Source organism: Ursus americanus, chromosome 10, assembly GCF_024610735.1.
Source record: "Ursus americanus isolate L20-20 chromosome 10, mUrsAme1.1.p, whole genome shotgun sequence".
NCBI classification, from domain to species: Eukaryota; Metazoa; Chordata; class Mammalia; order Carnivora; family Ursidae; genus Ursus; species Ursus americanus.
Window position 1 is genome coordinate 58,901,918 of NC_142136.1, and position 24,157 is coordinate 58,926,074.

Sequence of the window (24,157 nt, forward strand, 5' to 3'; positions counted from 1 at the left end):
ATCTTACAACACTCACAAAAATTAACTCAAAATGGGTAAAGACTTAAAATGTCTGAAACCATGAAACTCTTAGAAGAAAACACAGGAGAAAAGCTCCTTGAAATGGTCTTGGCAATGACTTTTGGATCTGACACCAAAAGTATTAGCAACAAAAGCAAAAAAAAGTGGGACTACATCAAACTAAAAGTGTCTTCATAGCAAAAGAAATAAAATGAGGGATGCCTGGGTGGCTCAGTTGGTTAAGCATCTGCCTTCAGCTCAGGTCATGATCCCAGGGTCCTGGGATTGAGACCCTCATTGGGCTTCTTGCTCGGCAAGGAGCCTGCTTCTCCCTCTGCCTGCCATTCCCCTTGCTTGTGTGTGCGCGCTCTCTCTCTCTCTCTGACAAATGAATAAAATCTTTTAAAAAAAGAAAGAAAGAACAAAATGAAAAGGAAACCTACAGAATGGGAGAATATTTGTAAACCACATATCTAAGGGATTAATATCCAAAATATATAAGGAACTCATACAACCTAATTGTAAATAATAATAACAGTCTGATTTTTAAATGGACAGAGGATCTGAATAAAAGTTTTTCCAAATAAGATATTCAAATAACCAACAGCTACATGAAAATGTGCTGATCATCACTAATCATCAGGGAAATGCAAATCAAAACCACAGTGAGCTATCACCTCATACCTGTTAGAATAGATATTATCAAAAAGACAAGAGATAACAAATGCTGGCAAGGACGTGGAGAAAAGGAACTTTGTACGCTGTTGACAGGAATTTAAATCAGTCCAACCATTATAGACAGCCCTATGGAGGTTTCTCAAAAAATAAATGTAGAACTACCACATTATCCAGCAATTCTACTTCTGAGTATGTGCCCAAAGGAAATTAATTCATTATCAAAGAAATCAATGCACCCCCATATTGATAGCATTATTTACAATAGCCAAGATATGGGAAAAAGTCTAAGTGTCCATGAGCAGATGAATGGATAGAGAAGCTGTGGTATGTATATTTTGATGGAATATTATTTAGCCATAAAAAAGAAGGAAATTCTGCTATTTGCAACAACTTGGAAAAACCTTGAAAACATTATGCTAGGTGAAATAAATCAGAGAGAAAGACACTGTACGACCTCCCTTACATGTAGAAACTAAAAAAAATCAAACTCACAGAAACAGAGTAGATTGATGGTTGCCAGGGGCAGGGAGGGAGAGGAATTGGGGGGTTGGGTGAAGGTGATCAAAGGGTACAAACTTCCAGTTATAAGTTCTAGGGATGTAATGGGTGACTGACTATGGTTAACAATGCTGTATTATATATTTGAAAGTTGAGAAGACAATAGATCTTACAATACACACAAAAATTGTAACTATGTGAGGTGATGGAGGTGTTAACTAATCTTGTTGTGGTGATCATATTGCAATATATACATATATCAAATCATCACATTATACACCTTAAACTTACACAATGTTATTATCAATTACATCTCAAAAAGCTGGGTGGCAGGGAGATGTAGGCTTAAGGAGAAGAATGAAGAAAGTAATTGACCACAGCCTGGCTCCAGAGGCCATTTCAGATTCTTTTTAGCACTCTCTCCATATATCCAGGGCTGGGTGCTATGTGACACACTCCATCTGTTACAACTAAGTGATAAGATAAGAAAGATAAACTAGAAGCAAAGTCTGGCAATAATTGTTTTAAAGCCACTAAATTTGCCAATAGTAAGTAATAATAATTGGAAAGACAAATGACCCAGCAAATGATGTTTAGCCTGCATTTTGAGAAGCTGAGGACCAGATGTTGGGACATTGATTTACATTTTGCAAATCTTGTGTTTATACGTTGTCATTATGAAGACTCTTCAACCTTTTGAGAGTATGATCAACCATACACAAAAAATGATGGTCTCCACTAACAAAGGGGAAAGAGGCACTGAAACAATCATTTGGGTGAAACTTGCCAAAGACCCATTCTGTGCTGTACCCCTATGATTCTATGGATACCAACCAACATTTCCTTACAAGTGAAATCAGATTAAAGAACATTAAGGCAGCTGTTTTTATGGGGAAATGAAATTAACGTACAATGTGAGGAGTGTCTGTTATTCATTCATCCAACATTTACTGAACATAATTAGGTACCAAGCATTTAACTACCATGCTAGTTAGGTGAAGTAAAAAATATTTAAAATTAATAAAACAGCTTCTGCCTACTAGGAGCTAGAAATCTAAAAAGAAAGGTTGACGTGAATACTTGTAGAAATTATGGAAGAGTGGAGAGTATGACAGGAAGGAGGGTAAGAAGAATCTTAACACTTCACTTTGGATATTGAAATGTAATATAGGAGCGAATGGGTTTATGATGGGCTACAGTTTGCCAGAGGGCTAATCTGGTACATCTAGAGACAGGGGATGATGCGGGTTGTTCCATGGGGAAACATTACATATTATAGTCCTCCTGCAGAGACTCACTACAAATACTATCATATAAGCAGCTCTAAGAAGTCCACTATTAAAAACAAAAACACAAAACTACTCAACTGCATTTCCCATTTTAATTAATCATGGATCCCTTTTTATAGCATAGCACCTAGAAACAATCTTGGGAACCAATTTTGGGAAAATAGGTTGTACGACCCTCAGTGGCACTAAGTAGCTGCCAACACTGCAGAAGATGAACCCAAAGCAGGAGAATCGCTTTGTGCTTGGATTCTTCTCCGTCACTTTCATTAGTCGCATTACATTTCAATAGCTGCTTGACAAAAGTACGCAAATAGAGATCTGTAATGTAAGATCGAGCAAGAAGAGAAACACAAACCTACAATGATCCCTGAATTCTTCTTTTGATCACAAATGTTGGTCTTCTAAAATGTTTAACTCTTCCCAGAGATAAAATGTAAGAGAGGTATGGATGCTGGGGCAAGACAGGCCATGGGTCTTGGCTCAATGGCTCTGCAAACATGTAACTGTCAATTATTGGACCACTCCTGTAGTGTGATGGAGAAAAGCTATTTAAATGAAAACTCCTCAAGAAACTGTAATAGCCAAGCCTATCTAACTGGAGACTCATTCATACGAATTAGTCCTATTTTTCATTGTGCCAAGGTGCCTAAACTCTAACACAACCACATTTACTGTATTTTAGCTGGTAGAGAGTTTCAGAGTGAACCTCTGCTAACTTCATTGACACTGATTTGAAATATTCAGATACCACATCACAGTAATGAGGTCAGATTAGTAAAACCTCATGACCATCAGAGAACCATTATTTATCCAAAAAAATTCTAATTTTGGCACTGCATTTCAGTTTGCCCAATGAGCTAGTGAGAGAAACTATGAATTAGAAATTTCTTTTCTAAAAGATCCTACAGAAAAAGACCAACTGCTAAAAATCAGATTCTTCACTGGTTTTAGGACAAATGATACCAGATGAATGTTTCCATTGATTTTTCCCTTCCTCTGGCCCTTGTCTGGTCCCCTTCAATGATGCTGGAAAATAACTGTTTCTTACAACAAATATAGCCAACTCACAATTTCCTGTGTATACCTTATTTAGAAGATGGATGAATTGCTGCATATCCTATACTCGGCTGGTTTTATTCTCTCACGACATTCATTTGCATCTCCTTGTATGTGCATGAAAAATGCAAAACAATTTAATTAGTCTAAGATGAAACAAAGCAGCTCTCTCAAAATACATCATGTATATTGAAATGATTATTTTAAGACTCGTGCCACAGATCCCTTTCCAGTGGCATGCTAGAGTTGACTAGAATACTTCTTGCAAGGTGGTATTTTTTTGTGGCAGGGTGGGGTGGAAATGGGTGCTGCACTGTCAGTAAACCTGCAAATGCCCAATTTCTACTTCTTATCAAGTGTGGGACCTCAGAGCACTTAACAGCTCATTCTCAAAAGAAAGGGTAGGTATAACTATCTAAAGTTCTAAAGATTCTTATTTTCCTTCGTTATTACGTCAAGTACCATGTCACTGTGGAGAGTTGTTTAAAAATGATTAATGGTTAAATTACAAAAGGCTATCAATTCCTCTAAAGTAATCATTCATATTCCTTTTTGCTAAGCTTCTTTGAAACTGTTAGCACACTTATCATCTTTGCAGATTCTAGCCCATGGGGCAAATTAATTGCATAACTGAGTGCAGTATACTGAATGCAGTCATGCAGCTTTAGACACATTTTTAATACACTGAGTTATGCCTTTTAAGGTCCATAGTTCAAACCTGTGACTGTCGCTTAAAACTGGCTCTTAAAACGCAGTCCAAGAAAGCATTCGGGCAAATCATCTTAGAAGCTGGCTGAAAATGCAGATTCTTGGGCTCCAGAATCCATTCTAACATGTACTCTGGCAATTCTTATACCACCAAAGTTTAAAAAATACTGGCTGAAGGAAAGATTTCAGTATTAACCAGAAATTACTTTGAAAACTATTGAAAAAACAGGGCACAGCTCTATATAGTAATTTGGGAGGGATTATTTATTAAATTCACCAAATCTGAGGTTTTAAAAGTTACATAAAATATTGCAGCTTAAGAATTTTCCAAACAAATCTCTCCCTAGCTATAGTAAGCAGCATGAGAGACTGTAATTAAGTTAAGTACATTCTTTAAAAATACGCTCAAAATCCTTAAGCTAAATGCATTAAAAATGGAAATAAACAATTCACATTTTTATTTCCTGGGATTAGGCCAAGATGGCTTTTATGTTTCCGAAGCAATCCACAAAGCCAAGATTGAGGTTTCAGAGGAAGGCACCAAGGCCTCTACAGCCACAGGTATGCTCATAAAGGGGTCAGCAGCACTCAGTCACACTGCTTGCCCTTATCTGCCTTGTCAGATTTATCCAGTTCAAGCTCTGCATTTCTAAACCTTCCCACTAAAAACCCCAGTCCAGATGTGGAATAGCATTTTTTAAAAAGAAATGTTAACACAAAGAGTTTGAAAAATGATGGGAGAAGAGAAATCCATTTTGAAAAGGATTTGTCCCATCATTCCCATAAACAAGGAATGAAGTCATTCTGAAAATTACTTTTAGTAAGGAATTTATTCCATGAGGTATTTTGAAAATGGGACACAGGGTTGGCTAAGTGACATCGTCTTAACTTTCCCATTTGTAGCCCCATCATAACACTAAACAATGAAATATCATTAGGATCCTTTTATTTCTTCAAAATCAAGGGATATAACTGACTTCATATCCAATTTTGATAGTGACTTTCCTCAAATGAATAGAAAATGCAATGGATTCTTCTATTCTTTTTCTGTCCTGCAGCTCTGTTGTTACTGAAAAGGTCTCGGATTCCTTTTTTTAAAGCAGATCGACCATTCTTCTTTTTCCTGAGAGAACCCGACACAGGTAGGGCAGTATTTTTTTGACAGAATTCAGATAAATATGTATCAGCATCTTTCTAGCAAGAAGCGCCCACTTGTCCACTGTGGCCTAGAACAAGCATTCTTTCTAGCTAGTTTCTATGGCTTTGGAAGCTTCCCAGTTTCTTGTCGCGTATCCTCAGAAAGGGGAGTGTTCCATAACTACAGAGGAAACTAATATCCTCCATGTTGTTTTTGACTTCTCCTTCAGCTCATTTTTTAGTTGATGCGGATTTTTAAAAATTCAGGTTTCTACTTCTGGGGAGACTTAGAAAGATCATGAAAGTAAAATAAATGATAAATCTTGACTTTTCCCCCAGTTGTTGCCTCGCTTTCTCATCACTGTAGGACAAAAGATAGTTCCTTCAGGGGACTAGCATATCCAAGTAGTCTTCTGACTCCGCAACCCCAGTATTCTAGTGAATGGACCTGGATTTCTAGTTTTTCTGTTGATCTTTCTCACGCTTGCTGAAATGCCACAAAAATCAAGTGTTTGCCCTCGTACTTCTAAGTCCCACTTTGCAATCTCATCTTAAGCCAAAGATGGCATGGTACAGGCAAAGCCTTAGCACATCGGAAGGACAAGCAGAGGTCCTTTCAGCTTCAACAATGAACAAAGTACTCAAATTATTCCTCTCAATGTTCCCCCTCCCCCCTGACAATTATTTATCAGCCTGGGAAGGAAAAGAGATTCTCAGTAAAGAGTTGTTGGCAAGTCGAAACAATGTGTTAAAAAGAAATAGGATGGAACAAGACTAACAAAATCAAGCAAAAGTGGATCTACTTTAACTAAACATCAGGCATTATTTTTATTTATGGAGAGAAAAAAAGTCAAAAGTTAGAATAATGAGAATTACGCATAGGTTTTACACAAATTGTTAAGGAAATACTGTCAACATCATTTTATCTGAGAATCATTTGCATACTGCTGTAACTTGTGCTAGAAATCAAAGGAACACTTTTGTGACAAAAAGGATGAAGATAATCATTCACTAGGAAATAATCTATTTGGGGATTATTTGGGGAGAAAAAGTCCATCAACAGAATATATCCTCCTAGGGTTTCACCATGATCATTCCAACCCCATGTTTATTAGATGAAATTGTCACTTATCACTCAGAACAGCAACAGAGAGCCCTCTCTTAGAAAGGATACATGTCAAAAAAATGAAAGATGAAAAAAATGACAGGTTCTACTTCCTCAAGAAACAGAGACAGGACTAAAAGTGAACAGAAAGGTCATTGTCAAAAGCTGATAGCCAATAAAAGTTGATGACAGTTAAAAGAGAATGATTTCTCTTTTGGAATTCAACTGCATAAAAATGACGTAAAACTTTTGAACTAGTAAAGGACACACCACTATTTCAATGATAGTTTTCAGAACTGCCTCAATAAACAATGAAAATAAAAGGCTAATCCAAAACCAGTTCCATAATCCGCCGCACGTCTAAATCTAGTCCTTGTGAATTTATTTACTCTTTCCGGGAGGTATTTGCCTACATAATTCAAGGCAAAGTGGCTACTCTTCTGGTGAGAGAGGGGTATTAAAGAGATAGAAATCAGTCTCAGCTTTCAGTACACCAAACTGATAAATCTTACTGATTAGGGCAAATAATGAATCCATTGACAAATGGGACACATATGGGAACATTAAGAAAAATGATCTTAATCTTAAGATTAAACTGTTGGAGAATATCATTTGACCTGCCTAAAGCCACCCGGTGATCTAAAGGGCCTAAGAGGCATGATATTCCCCTGAAATATACCCCCTCCCTCCCCTTTGCTTACAAGAATTCTGTAGTATTTTACTAATTTAACTAATATGCCCAGTTTCTTAAAATGTAAAAACCTGCGAGATGGGATATTAAGCTTGAGTTTCAATTGGTTTCAAACCTTGTGACTAGGCCTTGGATGCAGCAGGCTATAGAGTAGGATGGCGGAGATTAAGGACAGAAAGAGGAGACTGAAACTGTTTCTTCTCCCAACTCCCTCTAGGGTTCATCACAAAAAAGGTAATAAAGGTGAAGGGTTTAAAGTAAAGGATTATTACCTCATGAGCAATCTGTAAAATGGAAATAAGAACCTCCTGATAAGGAAAGCTGCTAAACATCGGAAAAGACTGAATCCCTTTCCTAAATATTCTTGTTAGTAAGAACTTTTATCTGAATGACTTGTAATCCCTTCTATTAATCACAGAATCGAAATATACATAAAGACAATTTAAGACCAGACAGTATATGCTGGATGTTGTGTAGCTCTTGAATTTAGCAGTGACTGCAGGTAATTACCTTAACAACTCCAACTATTAAATGATATCCTGCTTTAAAGGTATTTGTAGAGGTAAAAAAGGTTTAAAGAATTGCATATGAAAATACTATGTAACATTACATTAAATGCCTCTTTTTCTTGACAGGATTTGTCTTCAGCATTGGGAGAGTTTCAAATCCCCTAGACTAAATTAAGAGATCTCAAGCATGTTCTCCACTTTCATCTATGATTTTCTTTATAAAAAGTTACAATTGCATTCTGCTATACCCTTGAAATTTTAAAAATGTTCTGCTAAAGTGTAAAAAGATAAGGGTATGTGATTTTCAAATATTATGAAACTAAAATTCCATCAATTTTACTATAATTTTATAAATTTATTTTGCCCTCTCTTAATCTAAATGTATTTTAACCTTCCTTTCTACTGGTTACCCCAAAAGCACTACAAGGCACAGCAGTGATCTGTGAAAGGTGAGTGAGTGAGTCTGGTCATAGGGTCATGTCCTCAGTGAAGACACATGAGGTCATGCTGGACTGAAGTGAACAGGGTTGGTTTTTCCTTATCCTGGGTAGTTCAGGGGGAATGCACAAGGAGCAAAGTCATCTTAAATGTTTCCTTTCCATTTAGCCTCTAAACAAAATGGAGAGTTTATGTATTAGATTAGCAGAGAACAAAGAGATCCCCTTTGAACCCCCAATTTGTTGTGGGACTTTCGTAAGCATGGCATCAAGCTGCTAAAGACTAGACATTTCAGAGTATGTGGTGTACCCCAAACTTACAACTCCCTAACTAACAGCTTCAACTTAGTGCCATCCACAATCCTAGTGAGAAAGGAAAAAGGTGTTGGGAGTAAAGAAACCAATATTAAAGATGTATGTTTTTAAACAGCTTTTAAAGTGTCTGCCTATTTGCCCCAGATACCGTCATTTCTATTAGCTAGGCAGAAATGGGAGTATGTTGGTGTGGCCAACAAAATCTAAGAACATAGAGTAAAAAGACAATGCAGGTTATGTAACAGGTAATTACAGTTAGCTTTAACAAATATGAACTTCAAGTGGTGTATTTTTCCAATGCTTAAAAAGCAAGGCCTTTAAAATTCCATTATCCTTAAGATGGTTTTAAATGATTACTTTAAATGTGATTATTTCCTAAACCACACAAGAGTAAAATAGAGCATTTATTGATGGAATAACAAAAGTGCTTTTCTTAAATATTCTTCAAAATACATTTGTACAACTTACAATAATATATCCAAAATAACTGTATATACAAAACATTACCTAGTTTTAATGTATGTGCTTTTTTCCCCAAAAATTACAAAGTAACTTCTTTTTTATTTTTTTGGCAAAGTTCAACCTTAACAGAGGTGACAATTTTAAAGGTTGGTTTAAGAAAATAGAACCTGAGGGAAATTGACACGCAAGAGTCAATGACAAGCAAGAGATTTGGAGGAATATTTTTAGTTTGTTAAATAAAAATGTGTTTTAGAGTGATATTTTTCACATTACAAAAATAAACCAAAATGAAGAAAAGGTCACTGTAAAATGATGGAAAAAGGATCTGTAGACTTGCTCTTAGTATTTCAAATAGCCAACAATGCATGTCAAAAAATGAATGCAAGATCACAACAGTCTTGTATTTACTTTGTATTTGGAGAAGATAGTGAAATAAGTGGCCACATTCTGTTTTCTTTTAATTGCTATTAATATGGTTGATCTGATTGGCTCTTCGATGAATTTCATCCAAGAAGTTCTCCAGTTGTTCTATTAGCATTCGTTTTTTAAACCTGTATAAAAAAAATAAGTAATAGCACTCTCAATTTCTTTTTAATGGATATAGATCATCATAAATTTTTTGGTTTTGTTTTGTTTTTAAAAGACAGAAACTGCCTTGGGAAGATTTTTCAAAGGAAAATGAAAATGAAAAAACAACAACTTTATGACATATAAAATTCACGAAGATAAGCAAATTATTTTATCAGTGCAGAATTACAGTTTGTTCCTAAAACAAATGATCCAGGCCCAGGTACAATGGAAGTTATTTGTTCTACATCCAAAAAGAAAAATTTAAAAAACCCTAACATTTACAAGGGTTACAAATATTACAACAAAATTTGGACTCTCCAAAGCAATGACTCCAATAGCTTCTTTTGCTCTTTAAAAGATGAATGTTGAAAGGAATGTGAAAAAAGTATGAATATAATCCCCACAAAACAGAAGAAGAAATGAATTGGATGGTAGCATTAAAAAACCCTTGGGTTCTATTATAATGTGAAAGCTAGCAAATCAAGGATAATTAGATATCAGTGGTATAGGATATAGTAAACATTTAAAGTTCAAGTGACAATTTGAGATTTTTTTCACTAATATAGTAAACTAAAATTGCATTCATCTATGTAAGTACTAATACTAACAATGCTTTTTAGAGTATCCAAAAACACTGCCCAGCCTATACCCACACTGCCTCTCTACTTGTAAATTCATATGAATAGCCACCATAATATTACACATCTCTCTAAAAGGTGGCAGAAGTAGAGGGCAGGCACCAGGAGTACAGCTAAATCCAAGATGAAGTTTGAGTTGATAGAAGGTTACATAAAGAAAAGAATAGGTTAAATACTCAAAATAAATAACATGAAAAGTTACGGCCTTATCTTGAACCTTCAAAGTGGCCTACGCTCTAGCCACTCCAAAAAAAAAAAAAAAAAAAAAATTAACTGCTCTATCTAAAAGTACCTTTATGCGTAGCATGGAAGAAACTGGGGGACTATTAAAGGGTGGGCATATTTAGAAGGTCAGATAACACGAAGTTTTCTTAGAATACTAAAGAACTCTTAAAAGAAAAATAAATGTTTTTTGTACTCCCTAAACGCATACAACTATGCTTTCCAGTTAACTGCACTTCATAGTTACCATTTATAATCTTGAGCCACATTCCTTGTATTAAAGTACATAATCCTGGGCTACTGAAGCAATCAGAATAAGGCCCATTTGTCCAACTCTGCTCCCCTTAATTACATGTTTTCCCACGTACAAATGAACTGAATCCAAATATCGTCTTTCAAGGTTATTTCTAATTACTGATTAATGTTAACTACAGTCCAAATAAACAAAGGAGAAAAATTAAAGGCGATAAGATATAAAGACCCCAAAAAGCCACAGAGTAGGATAAATGAAAATTATGCAAGTATCTGTAATCTGTAGGGAGAAAAGGTCCATAATTGGTGAAGAATTTGCGTATGGCTGTTTTTTAAGGGAACTTCTTTCAATAAACTAAAAAAAAGAAGAAGAACTTAAATACACATGGGTGTGTCATATATATGCATACTACCACAAGTACAAAACAGATATTATGAAAATACTGACTGTAAGCTGGGGACTCATTTCATAATCATTTCAAAATGTGCAATAGATTATTTACCTTGATGCTTCTTTAATGACATTTTGTAAAAATATTAGTCTTGTTTGTAAACTGCCTTGCACATGCTTCAGTAACGTGAAGATTCTTTCATATTCTTAAAACAAGAGAAGCAAAAAGAAAAAATTAAGTGGCTTTTCTATGCACTCTTATTCAATATTTTTCTACTGCAGTTTACTGTATCAAGATATACCACACAAAACCAAGATATTCCACGTAAAATTTTCACCACTAAGAATTTTATAAAACATATATTTCATCATATATCAGCAAAGATGAAATGACTTGTTAAACTGCATTCTTGGTAAAAGTTCCCATGAAGATATCAAACAGCTTAGTGAAGTAAGTGAAGAGGTTTCTGGTAGTGCCACTGAAAAAGCAGCAAGGTGCCTCCATCCTTATACTTCAAATTCTAAACTACAGTTCCCATGGTAGGGAGGGGCAAATGCAAGGGGGAAAAACGGGTAGAAGTGCTATTTCAGTTTCCAGTTTTCACCTAAAACTCTGCCAAGGACTATCCACTCCTCAACGGCAGGGGCTATCCTGACCCACTTCTGAGCAATCCACAGGTCACTGTATCATCACAGCAGTGATCTGTCAGTATCTTTTGAATGAATGCCAGTAATATTGAAATTTTATCCCACAAAGTTCTTTAGTATTCATGTAATAGACAGCTTTTATAACTTCTGTTTTTTGGCCTAAACACATCCCGGGTCACTGTCATAGTTTAAACCTTAAAGGCAGCAGTAGACACTATGCCAGGAACTTCACAGACATGAAGTCATCTAATATTCACTCCATCTTTTTGGGTTTGCTGCTACATTCAATTGCAGTTGCTGTGTAGAAAAATACTCAGGACTCCAGGTCCCTGTCATGGTAGGAACTATGTGCAATTTATCTGTGTGTTCTTTAAGCTCTGCTCTCAGTCCCTCCTGCTTACCATATCTACCCATAACACTTTGCATACAGCAGATATTTAGTTTTGTAGTTTGAATAAAGAATCAAATCTTATATAGCTCATACGTTGTTTGGCACTGACCTAGAATCAGATCTATGTTTTTAGTTAATTTGACTCTTTTCTTTGAGCACACACAGAAATCAAATATGAGGTTTGCCTCTAATTATACATACTTCTTCCTGGCTTTCGGATCTCTTTCATTATTTGTGCTTTTAGTTCAGTGTTGACCTCTTCATGGCTTCTGCAATGCATCAATTTCTTTCCTTTGTTGAGTGAAGACGCTGGTATATTTTCTTCAGGACACTGTTCTTTATCTCTTGATTCCTCATGATTTTCTAAAAATCCACCAACAGTGAGGTCATTAGTTCCTAAATGGTCATGACCGAGAGCCTCTGTATGATTGGTTGGTCGTTCCAGCAAATTGGCTGGAGAAGAAGGTGAAAATTCAGTATCCATAGCATTTGGTGTAATATCTGATGAAAGTTGGTCTGCAACATGATTTTCAACCACATCATCTATTGTCGAATCATTAGTGGCTTCTGAAACTAAAAGCAAAGAAAAAAAATGATGTGAGCCGATTTCAAAGAACACAGTAAAAAAAAAGTTACAAATATTACAGCAAATCACAACTAATCTCCCTGATGGAATCAAATTAACAGATACTATGATAAGTTCTTAAGCTTTGCCAAAGAGATGGTGGATTTCAATGTCAAACATTTACCGTATTTACAAAATCTGTACAATTTTTGCCCTTAGGAAAAAAAATAAAAGACAATTTCAAACAACTTTTAGTTCTCTGCTTTCTTCTATGGTGATTTACTGAACAAGTAGATTTCTAATACTTTAGGGAAATATAGAGAGAGCCTCAGCTCATTCCAACTGACCTCTGCCTTATACACCCACTATCATTTAGAGGCAAAAGTAAACACAGGAAGTCCAAACTGTTCAATACTCTGCAGGGAACACGCCGTCAAAGAGGTCACTTTATAGTATACTCTTTTCTTATAACCACCCATCCAGTCTTTGTTACTTGGGCAACACAGAACAGCCTGGTGCCCACTGCAGCTCATCAGATTACTAGACTTAAAAAAAACTTACAAACTCTTGCCCCCCACAGGAAGCAGCTGAATTAGAAGTTCCCTGACTGCTCACCAAACCTCCAGGACACCAGCTGAAGTCACCTCTAATTTCCCTCATTTACTGTCCAAAAGGTAAACTCATTCCCACAAAAATCCCCTAGACTTCTAACTCCCTCTCCAAATCCCCTTCCGTGACTTGCAAATTTTCCTGAATATTCTCTATGACAACTCCTGCTTTAACTGAAACCCAGAGCTCTGGCCGAGAAACTGCTCTTCTTTTCAGACTTGAAGTAGAAATTCCTTTCTCTCAAACACTCTCCACAGACTTAAAATAAGGATGTGGAGTCACTGACTCCTTCACCTTCTAGTGCCACTTCAAGATACGTTCTCCATGCGCTCCTGTAACACTCTTGCTCTTGTGAGGCTCAACTATGCTACTCTGCTCATCCTCTCTCTCCTTATCACTAGCTTGACTGATCTCCACGGCACACCTCTGTGGTCACACCTGGTTCACAGACTTCCTTCTACCCCCATGTCCCTTGGGCGTTGTCCTAGGTCATTAGTAGTCAAAGTGTGGTCTAATACAAGCAGTATTAACACCATCAGAGAGTTTGCTAGAAATGCTCACCTTGAGCCCGGCTCTAAACCACGAATTCGAATCCGCAGTTTAACTAGATCCCCTGGTGATTCGATTACACACTCAAGTCTGAGAAGTACTGTAGTATGTGACTTCAGTGTCTATGCAGATCACCTGCCAAGAACATGGCCTCTCAATTCTTTAATTTCTCATCTCTCTTGCCTCACAAATCAAACACAAATCTATGGATAGAGGAGCATAAGCTTTATCTTTGCAGGACTCCTGCTGTTTTTCTGTAACTCAGCCAGACTCTTATTCTAACAACTCCTCCACTTTCTCCCTCCTGGTCATCAGATCCTACCTTCTAGATGCTTCTTTCTTATCTATCCTACTTACATCCCATAATGTATTACTTTTTACCTGTGTCCTAAATTCTCTCATTCTATATTGTCCTCCCATGATACCTGCCAGACAAAACTCTGAATGTGAAGGCTCTATCTGCTTGCTCTAGACCTGCATTTGCAGTGATGAGCACTACTGGAGAAGTACGACCCAGCTCTGCAGAGTGATCACCTTCACCAGCCAGGGTTCCTGGATCTCAGTGCTACCTAGCAATCTTATTACAACCTTTTCTCCCTCTCCCACAAAAGACCATTCTAACCTTCTCCACTCGCTTAACATCTCTGACTTTCCCAATTTCTCCTTCCCTCTCGGGAGTATACATCACCTCCTACTTCACAGAGGAAAGAAAAGCAGAGCCATGAAACAGGAACTTCTCTACTTCCACTGTTAAACTTGCGCCCACACCCATTCTGCTTCAGTGGAAGCAGCATTCTTTCATCTGGGCTCTGGACCATTCCCTTCTGCCTTCCCAGTGATTTTGTGCTGATTATGCTTTCTCTCATCTTCATTTTTAGCCTCTCTCTACTGGTTCCATCACACCAGCATTTAAACATGCTCACCTCCGTCATCTTAAAGACAAAGCAAAGTCACCATTTTTAACCCCATGACTGCTTCCAGCTATCACTTTCTTTTCCCATCTCCCCGATGCAGCTAAACTTCTTAAACTGGTTGTTTACATTCACTGTCTCCATTTTCTCATCTCTCACTCCTCAACCCACTTCTTTAGTGTTCTGTCCCCTTTACTCCACCAGACTTGCTCTTGCTAAGGTAGCCTAAGACCAACAGAACTCTTCCAATCCTCGTGACTGATATGTTTAAGTATCTGAAACTGCCGACCACTCAATTCTCTTTCCCTTTAGCTCTCATGATGTCAAATTCTTCTCATCTCCTATTTCTTGGAGCCTTCCTTCTCAATCTCTTCTTTTGATCCTTATTTCTCTCCTTAACTTTGGCACTTCCAAATTCTGTTCTAGGCTGCTTCTTCTCATTGTTTCCCTTGGTGTGATTTAACTCACTCCAGTGGAGGTTAAGACTGCCTCCTCCACCTCCCTCTTTTTCCCCGTCTCTCCTTCCGAGGTCTAAACTAAAATACTCATCTTCTACCTCAGGATCTCCACGTGGCTATTTAATGGGCGCCTCTAAACTCACTCATCCTCTCTTCCTCCATTCCACCCTGTCACCCTCGTCTACCCAGCATCTCTCAACTCCTCTCTTGCCCTGGCTCTAATATCCAGTCCATCATCACCAAGTCTTTGCTGGTATATCCAAGTATTTCTCAAATACACGTTCTCAAAACTCCACTGCCAGGTCATTAGCTCTTCCCTGAGTTTCCTAACTACTTTCTGTGCATCCATAATAATTACTTAATAACATCAAATATCCTAGCAATGTCCACAATCTAATTACCTTATACATTTTCTATTTGTAGGGAAAGTTTGATTTTATTTGTTTCAGGGTCCAAATCAGGCCCTGTACATTTTACGGTTTATATGTCTTTTAAAACTACCTTTTAATCTATAAAATTCTTCTGTAACCTCTCTTTTTTTCTATGCATTTTTTTCTGGAAACATACAGACCCCATATTCTCTGTCTTACACTTCCCCATAATCCAGATTATGTTAATTGTATCCCTGTTTTGTCATTTAATATGTTCCTCTATCCTTTGCATTTCCTATAAATTGGTAGTTAGATCTAGAGGCTTGATCAGATTAAGGTTCAATTTTTTTCTTTTTTTTTGGCAAGAGTACTTCAAAAGTAGTACTGTATAATTCCATCAGGAGGTATAGAATATTTGGTTTCTCTCCAGTTAAGATGTTATAAACTACAAATGATCACTACCTATATAATTAATGCAATCATTAATTCACTAAGGGTTCCCCTAAATCCATTCTTGTTCTTTCCTAACAATATTCCACACAGTACAGTTGGCCTGGTCTTTATAAAATGCTAATCAAATCAGGTCACTAGCTCTTCAAAACCTTTCAAAGATTCTCATTGTCCTTAAAGTCTAGAATCTTTACAATGGCCTCCAAGGCCCTCCATGATCTGGCCTCAGCCTATCTTTCATTACTTAACTTATCTCATTCCCAACACCTTTGCTATACTAGGATTCTTTCAGTTCCCTTAACCCCTTCTCCTTAGTGTGTACGTTTGCACACATTCGTATACGACCACTGTAGCATACAGTAGTACATAGCAAACTGCTTAGCACTACTACCAAATGCACAGCTTTAGTGCAACAATTCCCATTCACCCTTCAAATTGTGGCTTAAACATAACTTCCTCAATAAAGGGTTCTGACCCCACAAACTAAGTTAAATCCTCTTACCACATGCTGCCAAAACATACTCGACTTCCCTTTTAGAACATTCATCACATTTCTAATGAAACATTCAACGGCTGTCTTTCCTTACTCATTAGAAATGAAGGCAGAGATCACTATTGTCTCGTTCACCGCTATACCTCAATGTCTAGCACTATTTACAATAGCTTATGTATTTAATTATCAGTTATTCAATTAACCTGACATTGAAAACCATCTTTCTGTGGGTATTGACAATGCCCCTTTAATAACTGTTATTTTGAAATACTTAAGATTTGCAAATGATATTTAGATCATGCTAGCTATAATAAATATACAAAATGTCCAACAAATGTTTATTAAAAAGACATATAAAATGATTACATGCTAATTTAGAAGAAACGAGTATCTTCTCTAGACACTCTTGGGCTTTATCAATCAATATTTTCTATAATCTATTACAAAAATCTCTTCCCCACGAAGAAACAAAAAGCAACAAATAACTTTTTTAAAAAAAACCCTTACTTTTATGAAGAGGAAGGGGTTTAATAAGATCTGGCTGTGCTTGAGTCACAGGTACAGGTGGTCCTTTTCCTCCAATATGATTGTTCACAACTGGATTCTGTTGTCTGCCTCTTAGTAGTGGAGACATACAGCGACGTCTTTTAGGGATCCCTTGCATATTTGGTTCTCCAGGTCGTTTATGTTTATTTTGAGGTCCAGCCACAAATTCATCTGCTTCATCTATCATCATACCCTATAACAAAAAAGAATATAATTTCCCTGGACTTACATAACAGTCTTTAAATGGCACAATTCCAATCCCCATTAGAGCAACTATATTATAAATATGTTGACATTTATTAGTCTACCAAGAAAAGTAGCTTACTTTAGTTAAATTAAGAACTGTTAAATCCACAAATGGATCATACAATGGAACATTTCAAGTTTACCTTTTTATCTAGCTTAAAGGGGTTGCCAAATGTATGCAACCTTCGAGGCTGATCAGGATCAAGTTCTCTTAGTGGAGAAGGTACTTGCTTGAGGTATTCCTGGTAATTCCCCATTTGTGCTATAGGAACACTGTGCACTTGATCTTTTCAAATAGAAGAGAGCAACAACAAAAGTTAGCCTCACTAAAACAGTACTGTTTAATTATCAAATAATGTCTTCTTATATATGAATGCTACCTGGTATTATTCAAGGCAGTCTTGCCTTACCATATGTGCCAAATTAGTGTGTTGTCACTACAAATATTGTGACAAAAACGAAGTCTTTTTGAGATTTTTAAAATGAAATTTAAGAGCTGATTTTATCTTCTAAACAAAGCAAGAATATTGCAGTTAATTTGAGTGTGCAAAATAAGCAATATGTGTTAACATTACCATGAAAAGGAATGTCTGCTCTATTCCCATTAAGCAAAATTTAATTATAGCAATATTTATAGAAAAGATATATCACACAGATAACCCTTTTTATATAAAGCTATAGTTGGAATGCTTACATCAGAGATGGCCAAGAGTTAAATTCTCATCTGACTTGATTTGTAGTACATGCCACGGATACAGTTGAAGGAACAGGACATGTACTGACCAATGAAGTTAAATCACCAGATACCAGTATGTCACATGAAAATGATTTTGTGTGTGCGTGAATGCATGAACAAAGCCAAAAAAGAAACTCAGCTGCTAACAAAGGTTGTCATCTCTGGGGAACAGAATTTGGGGCCACAATGATGACAGAAAGGAATGTAGAGAATCAGGGATGACTTACTTCTTCATTTGTTTGAATTTACGAAGAAAATATACTACTATAGTAATTCTTTAAAAGTTACACTATCATACCATGTTTTTTTCAATATAAAGAAAGAAATTCACAAAAGAAATACCATTATTGAAACCATGATCTAACCTTCATCCTGTCCTTTAAGAAATCTGCGGGTGCTCTTCAAAAGATTAGATCTCATTCTTGTTAAGTGATCCAAAAGATTCCGCCTTGGTATGTCATATGCATTTCTAAATGTCTGTGGCTTCAAATCCTATCGAAAAACATTGAAAGACAAAATTTATTTTCAAATATAGAATTAAAAGAGACTAAAATCTCTAGCCTGCAACACAGGTTTGGAAATAAGAAATACAAGTCTCATTAGCTTTAAAAATAGAATAAAGAATTATGATGCAAGCTTAACATACTGTTTTGAAAACCAGAAGATCAAAATTGGTAATGAGTTCAACCAAATAACTCAAATTCACATCTTTCAAGATTTTATTATATATTCTGGCTAAGGGAAGTAAATATCTTACAAAATGAATTTTCAAATTTTAAAGACTTTGAAGGTTTAAAGAAGAAACATAGTTTGAGGTATAATCCACATACAATAAATTAACCCATTTTAGGTATACAGTTTGATGAGTATCAGTAAATTTACAGTTGTGAAACCATTACCACAATCCAGTTTAAGAACACTTCCATCATCCCAGGAAAGTTCTTTGTGCCCATTTGTAGTCAATCCATTTTCCTATCCCCAGGCATCCACTGATCTGCTTCCTGTCACCCTACATTCCACTTTTTAAGTGGAATTTTGCTATATCAAATCTTTTCCATCTGGCTTTTTCCACTAAGGACAGTGTTTTGAGATTCATCCATGTTATTAATGTATCAGTAGTCTGTTCTTTTTTACTGCAGAGTAGTATTCCATTCTATGGCTATACCTCTCTTTATCCATTTTCCAGCTGATGAACAGTTTTCTTTTCAGTTTTGGTGATTATGAATAATGCTGCTATGAACATTTGCATACAAAGCCTTTATATGGACATACATCTTCATTTCTCTCATGTAGATAGATACCTTTGAGTAGAACTGCTGGTCATATAGGAAGTATAGCCATTCTAGTGGGTGGGAAGTGGGATCTCATTATAGTTTTAATTTGCATTTCCCTAATGGCCATTAAGCTACAGCATCTTTTAATATGTGTATCTTATTTAGTGAATTATCTGTTCAAAGATTTTGCCCATTTTTTATCAGATGTTTGTTTTTTAATCACTGAGTTGCAGGAGTTCTTTATCTATTTTGATACAAATGCTTTGTTCTACATATACTTTTCTCCTAGGCTGTAGCTTGCCTGTTCAAGTTTCTTTTGTAGACAAAAATTTAAATTTTAATGAAGTTCAATTTATCAAGTTGTGTGTGTGTGTGCTTTTTGTGTTATATTTGAGAAATCTTCGATGACCCCTGACCCAACGTCATGAAGACTTTCTCTTGTTTTCTTCTAGAATTTTATAGTTTTAATTCTTACAATTAAGACCATGAGCACTCCAAGTAATATGAATGAGATAATGGTCAAGTTTATTATTTTGAATACAGTTATCCAATTGTTCCAGCACTGTTTCTGAAGAGATTGTCTTCTTACCCACTGAATTATTGTGGCACCTCTGTTAAAAATTAATTGACTACATGTGTGAGGGCCTACTTCTAGACCCTCTTCAGTTCTACTGATCCATATGTTTACCCATATGCCAACAACGCAACATGTTGAACAACTTTACAGTAACTTTCAAAATTAGATAGTACAAGTATTCTAACTTTATTATTTTGCAAAATTGTTTCAGCCATACTAGGACCTTTAAATTAATTTCCATATAAATTTTAGATCAGCTTGTCTGTTTCTACAAAAAAGGCTACTGGGATGAAGATTTTTTTAATAATGAATATTCATAAGGCATTTTAGGATCATGCTATGTACCCAAGGTCATCAGTATAAGTACCAAACTGCAATGAACTCTAAGACTAGCTATGTAACTTCAGGCAATCTTTAAGTCTTGTTTTCTTTCTTTTTTTTTTTTTTTTAAAGTAATTGCTACAACCAAAATGGGGCTCAAACTCACAACCCCAAGATCCAGAGTCGCATGCTCTACCAACTGAGTCAGCCAGGCACCCCGTCTGTTTTCTCATCTATAAAATGAACGGGTTGGTTTACTCATCAGTCCATCTATTCATCCATTCAGCATGTACGATGTTTGTTTTAATTCTAAAATTCCATGATTCAATAATAGTGTTAATGATCGTTATTCTTCAGAGGTCTAGAAGTACTCCTGAAGTTTGGACAAACTAAACATCAGTTAATGGAAAATTTGATTTACTTAACAATACAACAGAATATAACCTGAGCAGTACTAAATTCACATAACTATTACCTTATTGAGCAAAGCAACTTGGAACCCAGTGTATTCTTTCATATTAAGGTCTAGCAGTCTGTGAGGAACATCCTCTGAAATTCCCTGGAGCAACTGTTGAAAATCTTTCCTATAAGCCATTGATAAACCATGTGATCGGCTTCGCACTTTAATTCCAGTTTCCTGTACCACTTTTTTGCCCACAGATCCGATGACTCGATCAGATTCTATTTTGGCCTAAAGTAAAAATAAATAAGACATAGTCTTGACATAATCTAAATTAATAAATTAAATACTAATAGTTTTGGTCTTCTATAAATTAAATATTTATTTATGTTATAAAATGTATACAGTTATAAACTCAAGTAGCACAGGTTATGTCAAGTTCTTGGTAAACTAAATATAGTTTAAATAAAAATGTCTTACAGTTTTAAATCATTACAATTATAACCTTCTGGAGCAGGGCAAACAAAAACAACTTCAATTTATTTTTATGTACTAACACCCACTACACTTAAACCATGAAATGTAAGTGCACCCTAAATAAAAATATGGATTTCCAATTCAGAGGTCATATAAAAATCAGAAAAAAAAATCTCATCAGTATTTATTTAAAGACACTATTATTAGCACCTAACTAAATGTTCATAGGGTAACAAATGATGATGTAGTTTTTCTATGGAAAACAAAATAGCAATATTTTGACTCTATCCAACCTACATCTCAATGAGCAGAAGTACAGATGGCAGAAGCACTGGAAAAATATTTTATATGGTATTAATATCTTGGCAGTCTAACTGTATACTGCTTGACTACCAGAGTATCTATTAATGTGATTTATGCTCAAAATGATAAAATTCAGTGTTTTTTATAAATATTTCAAAAGAAACTCCCATTTTTTAAAGAAAAAAACTACAGTTTTTAAAACATTAAGCAAAAGAAACTGATTTTTGTCTAAGAAAAACAACTTTCTAACATAAATTTCACAGGTAGAAAAGTCTAGGACCACAATAATGAAGCCATTTCCATAAACTAGGAATTATTATTTCAAATTAACATTCCAAAACACGGCATATCATGTACTTGAGACAATTATGTTAAGATATGATATATGTGGTTTTAAAACATAATATATTAATACAATGTAATTCCATTAGAACCATCAGAACTAACATCTGGCCTGTTAAGCATCTTAGCCAAACCATTCAAAATACTTAATGGCTCTATTTCTTAACATTACCTGTTGACTCAATTTTTTGAGGTATGAAATGACACTGTAACTAAGTCCATATTCCATACTGTCTGCTATTAGGTTAGGTGCTCCCATCATTCTAACAGCTTTCTTCAAAGGCTATTGGAAAAGAGAAAACATCACATCAATCCTAAGCTTGTCAAAAATGTAGGGCTCCAGGTATTGTCAATTTTGAAGATTTCTTCAAAAAAAATTTCTCCTTTTTTTAGATAAGAGAGTAACATATCATATTTGTGTCTCAGTAAAATGTTTGCCACTGGTACGAAAGGTAGCTTGAAATACTTAAAAAGGATTAGAGGCTATTCTTTAACAACACCTGGGACAAGAAAGGGTAAAGCCCTAGACTCCTTAGTATCACCGGAGATACTAAGTTTGGAAGAAATGGGCAGGAGACACATCACAGAGGTAGATTTGATAGAAATTAAGAAGTGAAAAGGAGGCAAGAAAAATGGAAGGTTTCTACCTTGGGTTACTGTGGTTTATGGCTCAAGCATTCACTAGCTGTAGTGAACTACACAGCCAGGTTATATAGCCTCTCTGGGTCTAGGGTCTAAAGTTTCTCATTTGAAAAGGACAATAGCATCTACTGCATAGGGCTGTCATGGGATTAAATGAATTAATACATGTAAAGCACATATAAAAGCATCTGATATATAGTAGGCATGTTAATCATGACTACTGTTATTATTAGCTGAACTGAAAAAATAGAAACAAGCTCTGAAGGAAAAAAAGTCTAATATTTACAGTGGATGCAGTATAATGAAATAATTTTCAACTGTAAGGAGAGCCCAGTTGTGCAATGAAAAATGTCACTAGCAGGACAGTCTAGCATGTGTGAGTGGGATGCAGTCAGAAAAGGATGACAGCCATTCACTGACATCAGAAAGTGTACAAGCACTTGTGTCAAACTGGAATCAAATCCCAGCCCTGATATTTAAAATCCACGTAGCTTTGCCTAAATCCTACAGGTTGCTATGAAACGTAAATGAGTCAACATATGTAACAGTTCATATTCAGTGTTTCTTCCTTTTCACTCTTACATGGCAGGCACAATGTGCTAGACATACAATATACCTCTCAGAAGTCTAAAATATGATTTTTCAAAGCTCAAGAAATTAATGCTCTTAGTAGAGACCATTTAGAAAGATGAGTTACAGTCAAATGCTATAATATTCCTGCATTAAAAGTAAAAACAGAAGGAGGAATGAACCAGGAGAGACTATGGACTCTGGGAAACAAACTGAGGGCTTCAGAGGGGAGGAGGGTAGGGGAATGGGATAGGCTGGTGATGGGTAGTAAGGAGGGCACGTATTGCATGGTGCACTGGGTGTTATACGCAACTAATGAATCATCGAACTTTACATCAAAAACCAGGGATGTACTGTATGGTGACTAACATAATATAATAAAAAATATTATAAAAAAAAAAGGAAAAATGTTTAAAAGTGCTTTTAACACTGGTCTACTTAAGAAGTTACTTTTCATACAATAAATAATGTATTTAATAATATATATATTATTGGTCTTATCTACTACGATACACTAGGTTTTAAGTACAAGTGACCATTGACAACATGAGGGTTAGAAGTGCTGACCCCACACAATAAAAAATCCATGTATAAACTTTCGACACCCCCAAAACTTAACTACTAGTAGCCTGCTACTGACCGGAAGCCTAATAACAACTAATTTTTGTATGTATATGTATTTTATATATACTATATTCTTATAACACCTAGGTTTTTCTTGACTTTTTAAAAATATTTCTAGGCTTTACAGTTCATCTGCAAGTTTTTCAAATTGCCACAAATCTCAAAAAAATTTTCTTTATATTTACTGAAAAAAATCCACATATAAGCGGACCCATGCACTTCAAACCTGTGTTTGTCAAGGGTCAACTGTAATCACAAACTCATGGTTCTAAAAATATAGGATTCTATGAGAATATATACTTATCTACCTAAAAACATGTTTCTGGAGACTTAGGGAATAACACAACAAAAACCATTATGTACCCTTAAAGAAAAATAGTTATAAAACTGCAATTTAACAAGGGAGTACAACAATTGGAGCTATTCTAAAAGCCAGGCTGCCTGGGATTAAATTCTAGTCTCCCACACATTAGCTATATAGCCTTGGACAAATTATTTAATCGGTCAGTGCCTTAGTTTCACGAATGATTTCTACCTCACAGGGTTACTATATAAATTAAATGAGGTTAATAGAACATTATATCAAAAACTAATGATGTACTATATGTTGGCTAATTGAATTTAAATTAAAAAAAAAAGAAAAAAGAAATTAAATGAGGTTAATACATGTAAAATGCTTAGCATAATATCAGGCCT

General features: G+C 35.7%; 2 protein-coding genes across 5 annotated transcripts in view; one reads left to right on the forward strand and one right to left on the reverse strand.

The window, feature by feature from the left end:
- SERPINE3 (serpin family E member 3) overlaps positions 1 to 9,391 on the forward strand; it is a 32,497-nt gene extending 23,106 nt beyond the window's left edge. The window contains exons 6-8 of the mRNA XM_045796876.2: positions 4,704 to 4,790; positions 5,288 to 5,371; positions 7,798 to 9,391. Coding sequence (XP_045652832.1) covers positions 4,704 to 4,790; positions 5,288 to 5,371; positions 7,798 to 7,841 — 215 coding nt within the window. The 3' untranslated portion in view covers positions 7,842 to 9,391. The remainder of the gene's footprint in view (positions 1 to 4,703; positions 4,791 to 5,287; positions 5,372 to 7,797) is intronic.
- Positions 6,165 to 24,157, reverse strand: part of INTS6 (integrator complex subunit 6) — a 90,343-nt gene continuing 72,350 nt past the window's right edge. For 3 of the 4 annotated variants that reach the window (XM_087865156.1, XM_045796873.2, XM_045796874.2), the window contains 8 exons: positions 21,798 to 21,908; positions 20,579 to 20,794; positions 18,297 to 18,423; positions 17,339 to 17,481; positions 16,911 to 17,142; positions 12,199 to 12,570; positions 11,071 to 11,164; positions 6,165 to 9,436 (listed from right to left, as the gene is read on the reverse strand). In XM_087865156.1, coding sequence (XP_087721282.1) covers positions 9,343 to 9,436; positions 11,071 to 11,164; positions 12,199 to 12,570; positions 16,911 to 17,142; positions 17,339 to 17,481; positions 18,297 to 18,423; positions 20,579 to 20,794; positions 21,798 to 21,908 — 1,389 coding nt within the window. In that variant the 3' untranslated portion in view covers positions 6,165 to 9,342. The remainder of the gene's footprint in view (positions 9,437 to 11,070; positions 11,165 to 12,198; positions 12,571 to 16,910; positions 17,143 to 17,338; positions 17,482 to 18,296; positions 18,424 to 20,578; positions 20,795 to 21,797; positions 21,909 to 24,157) is intronic. The other variant, XM_087865157.1, reaches the window with a different exon arrangement.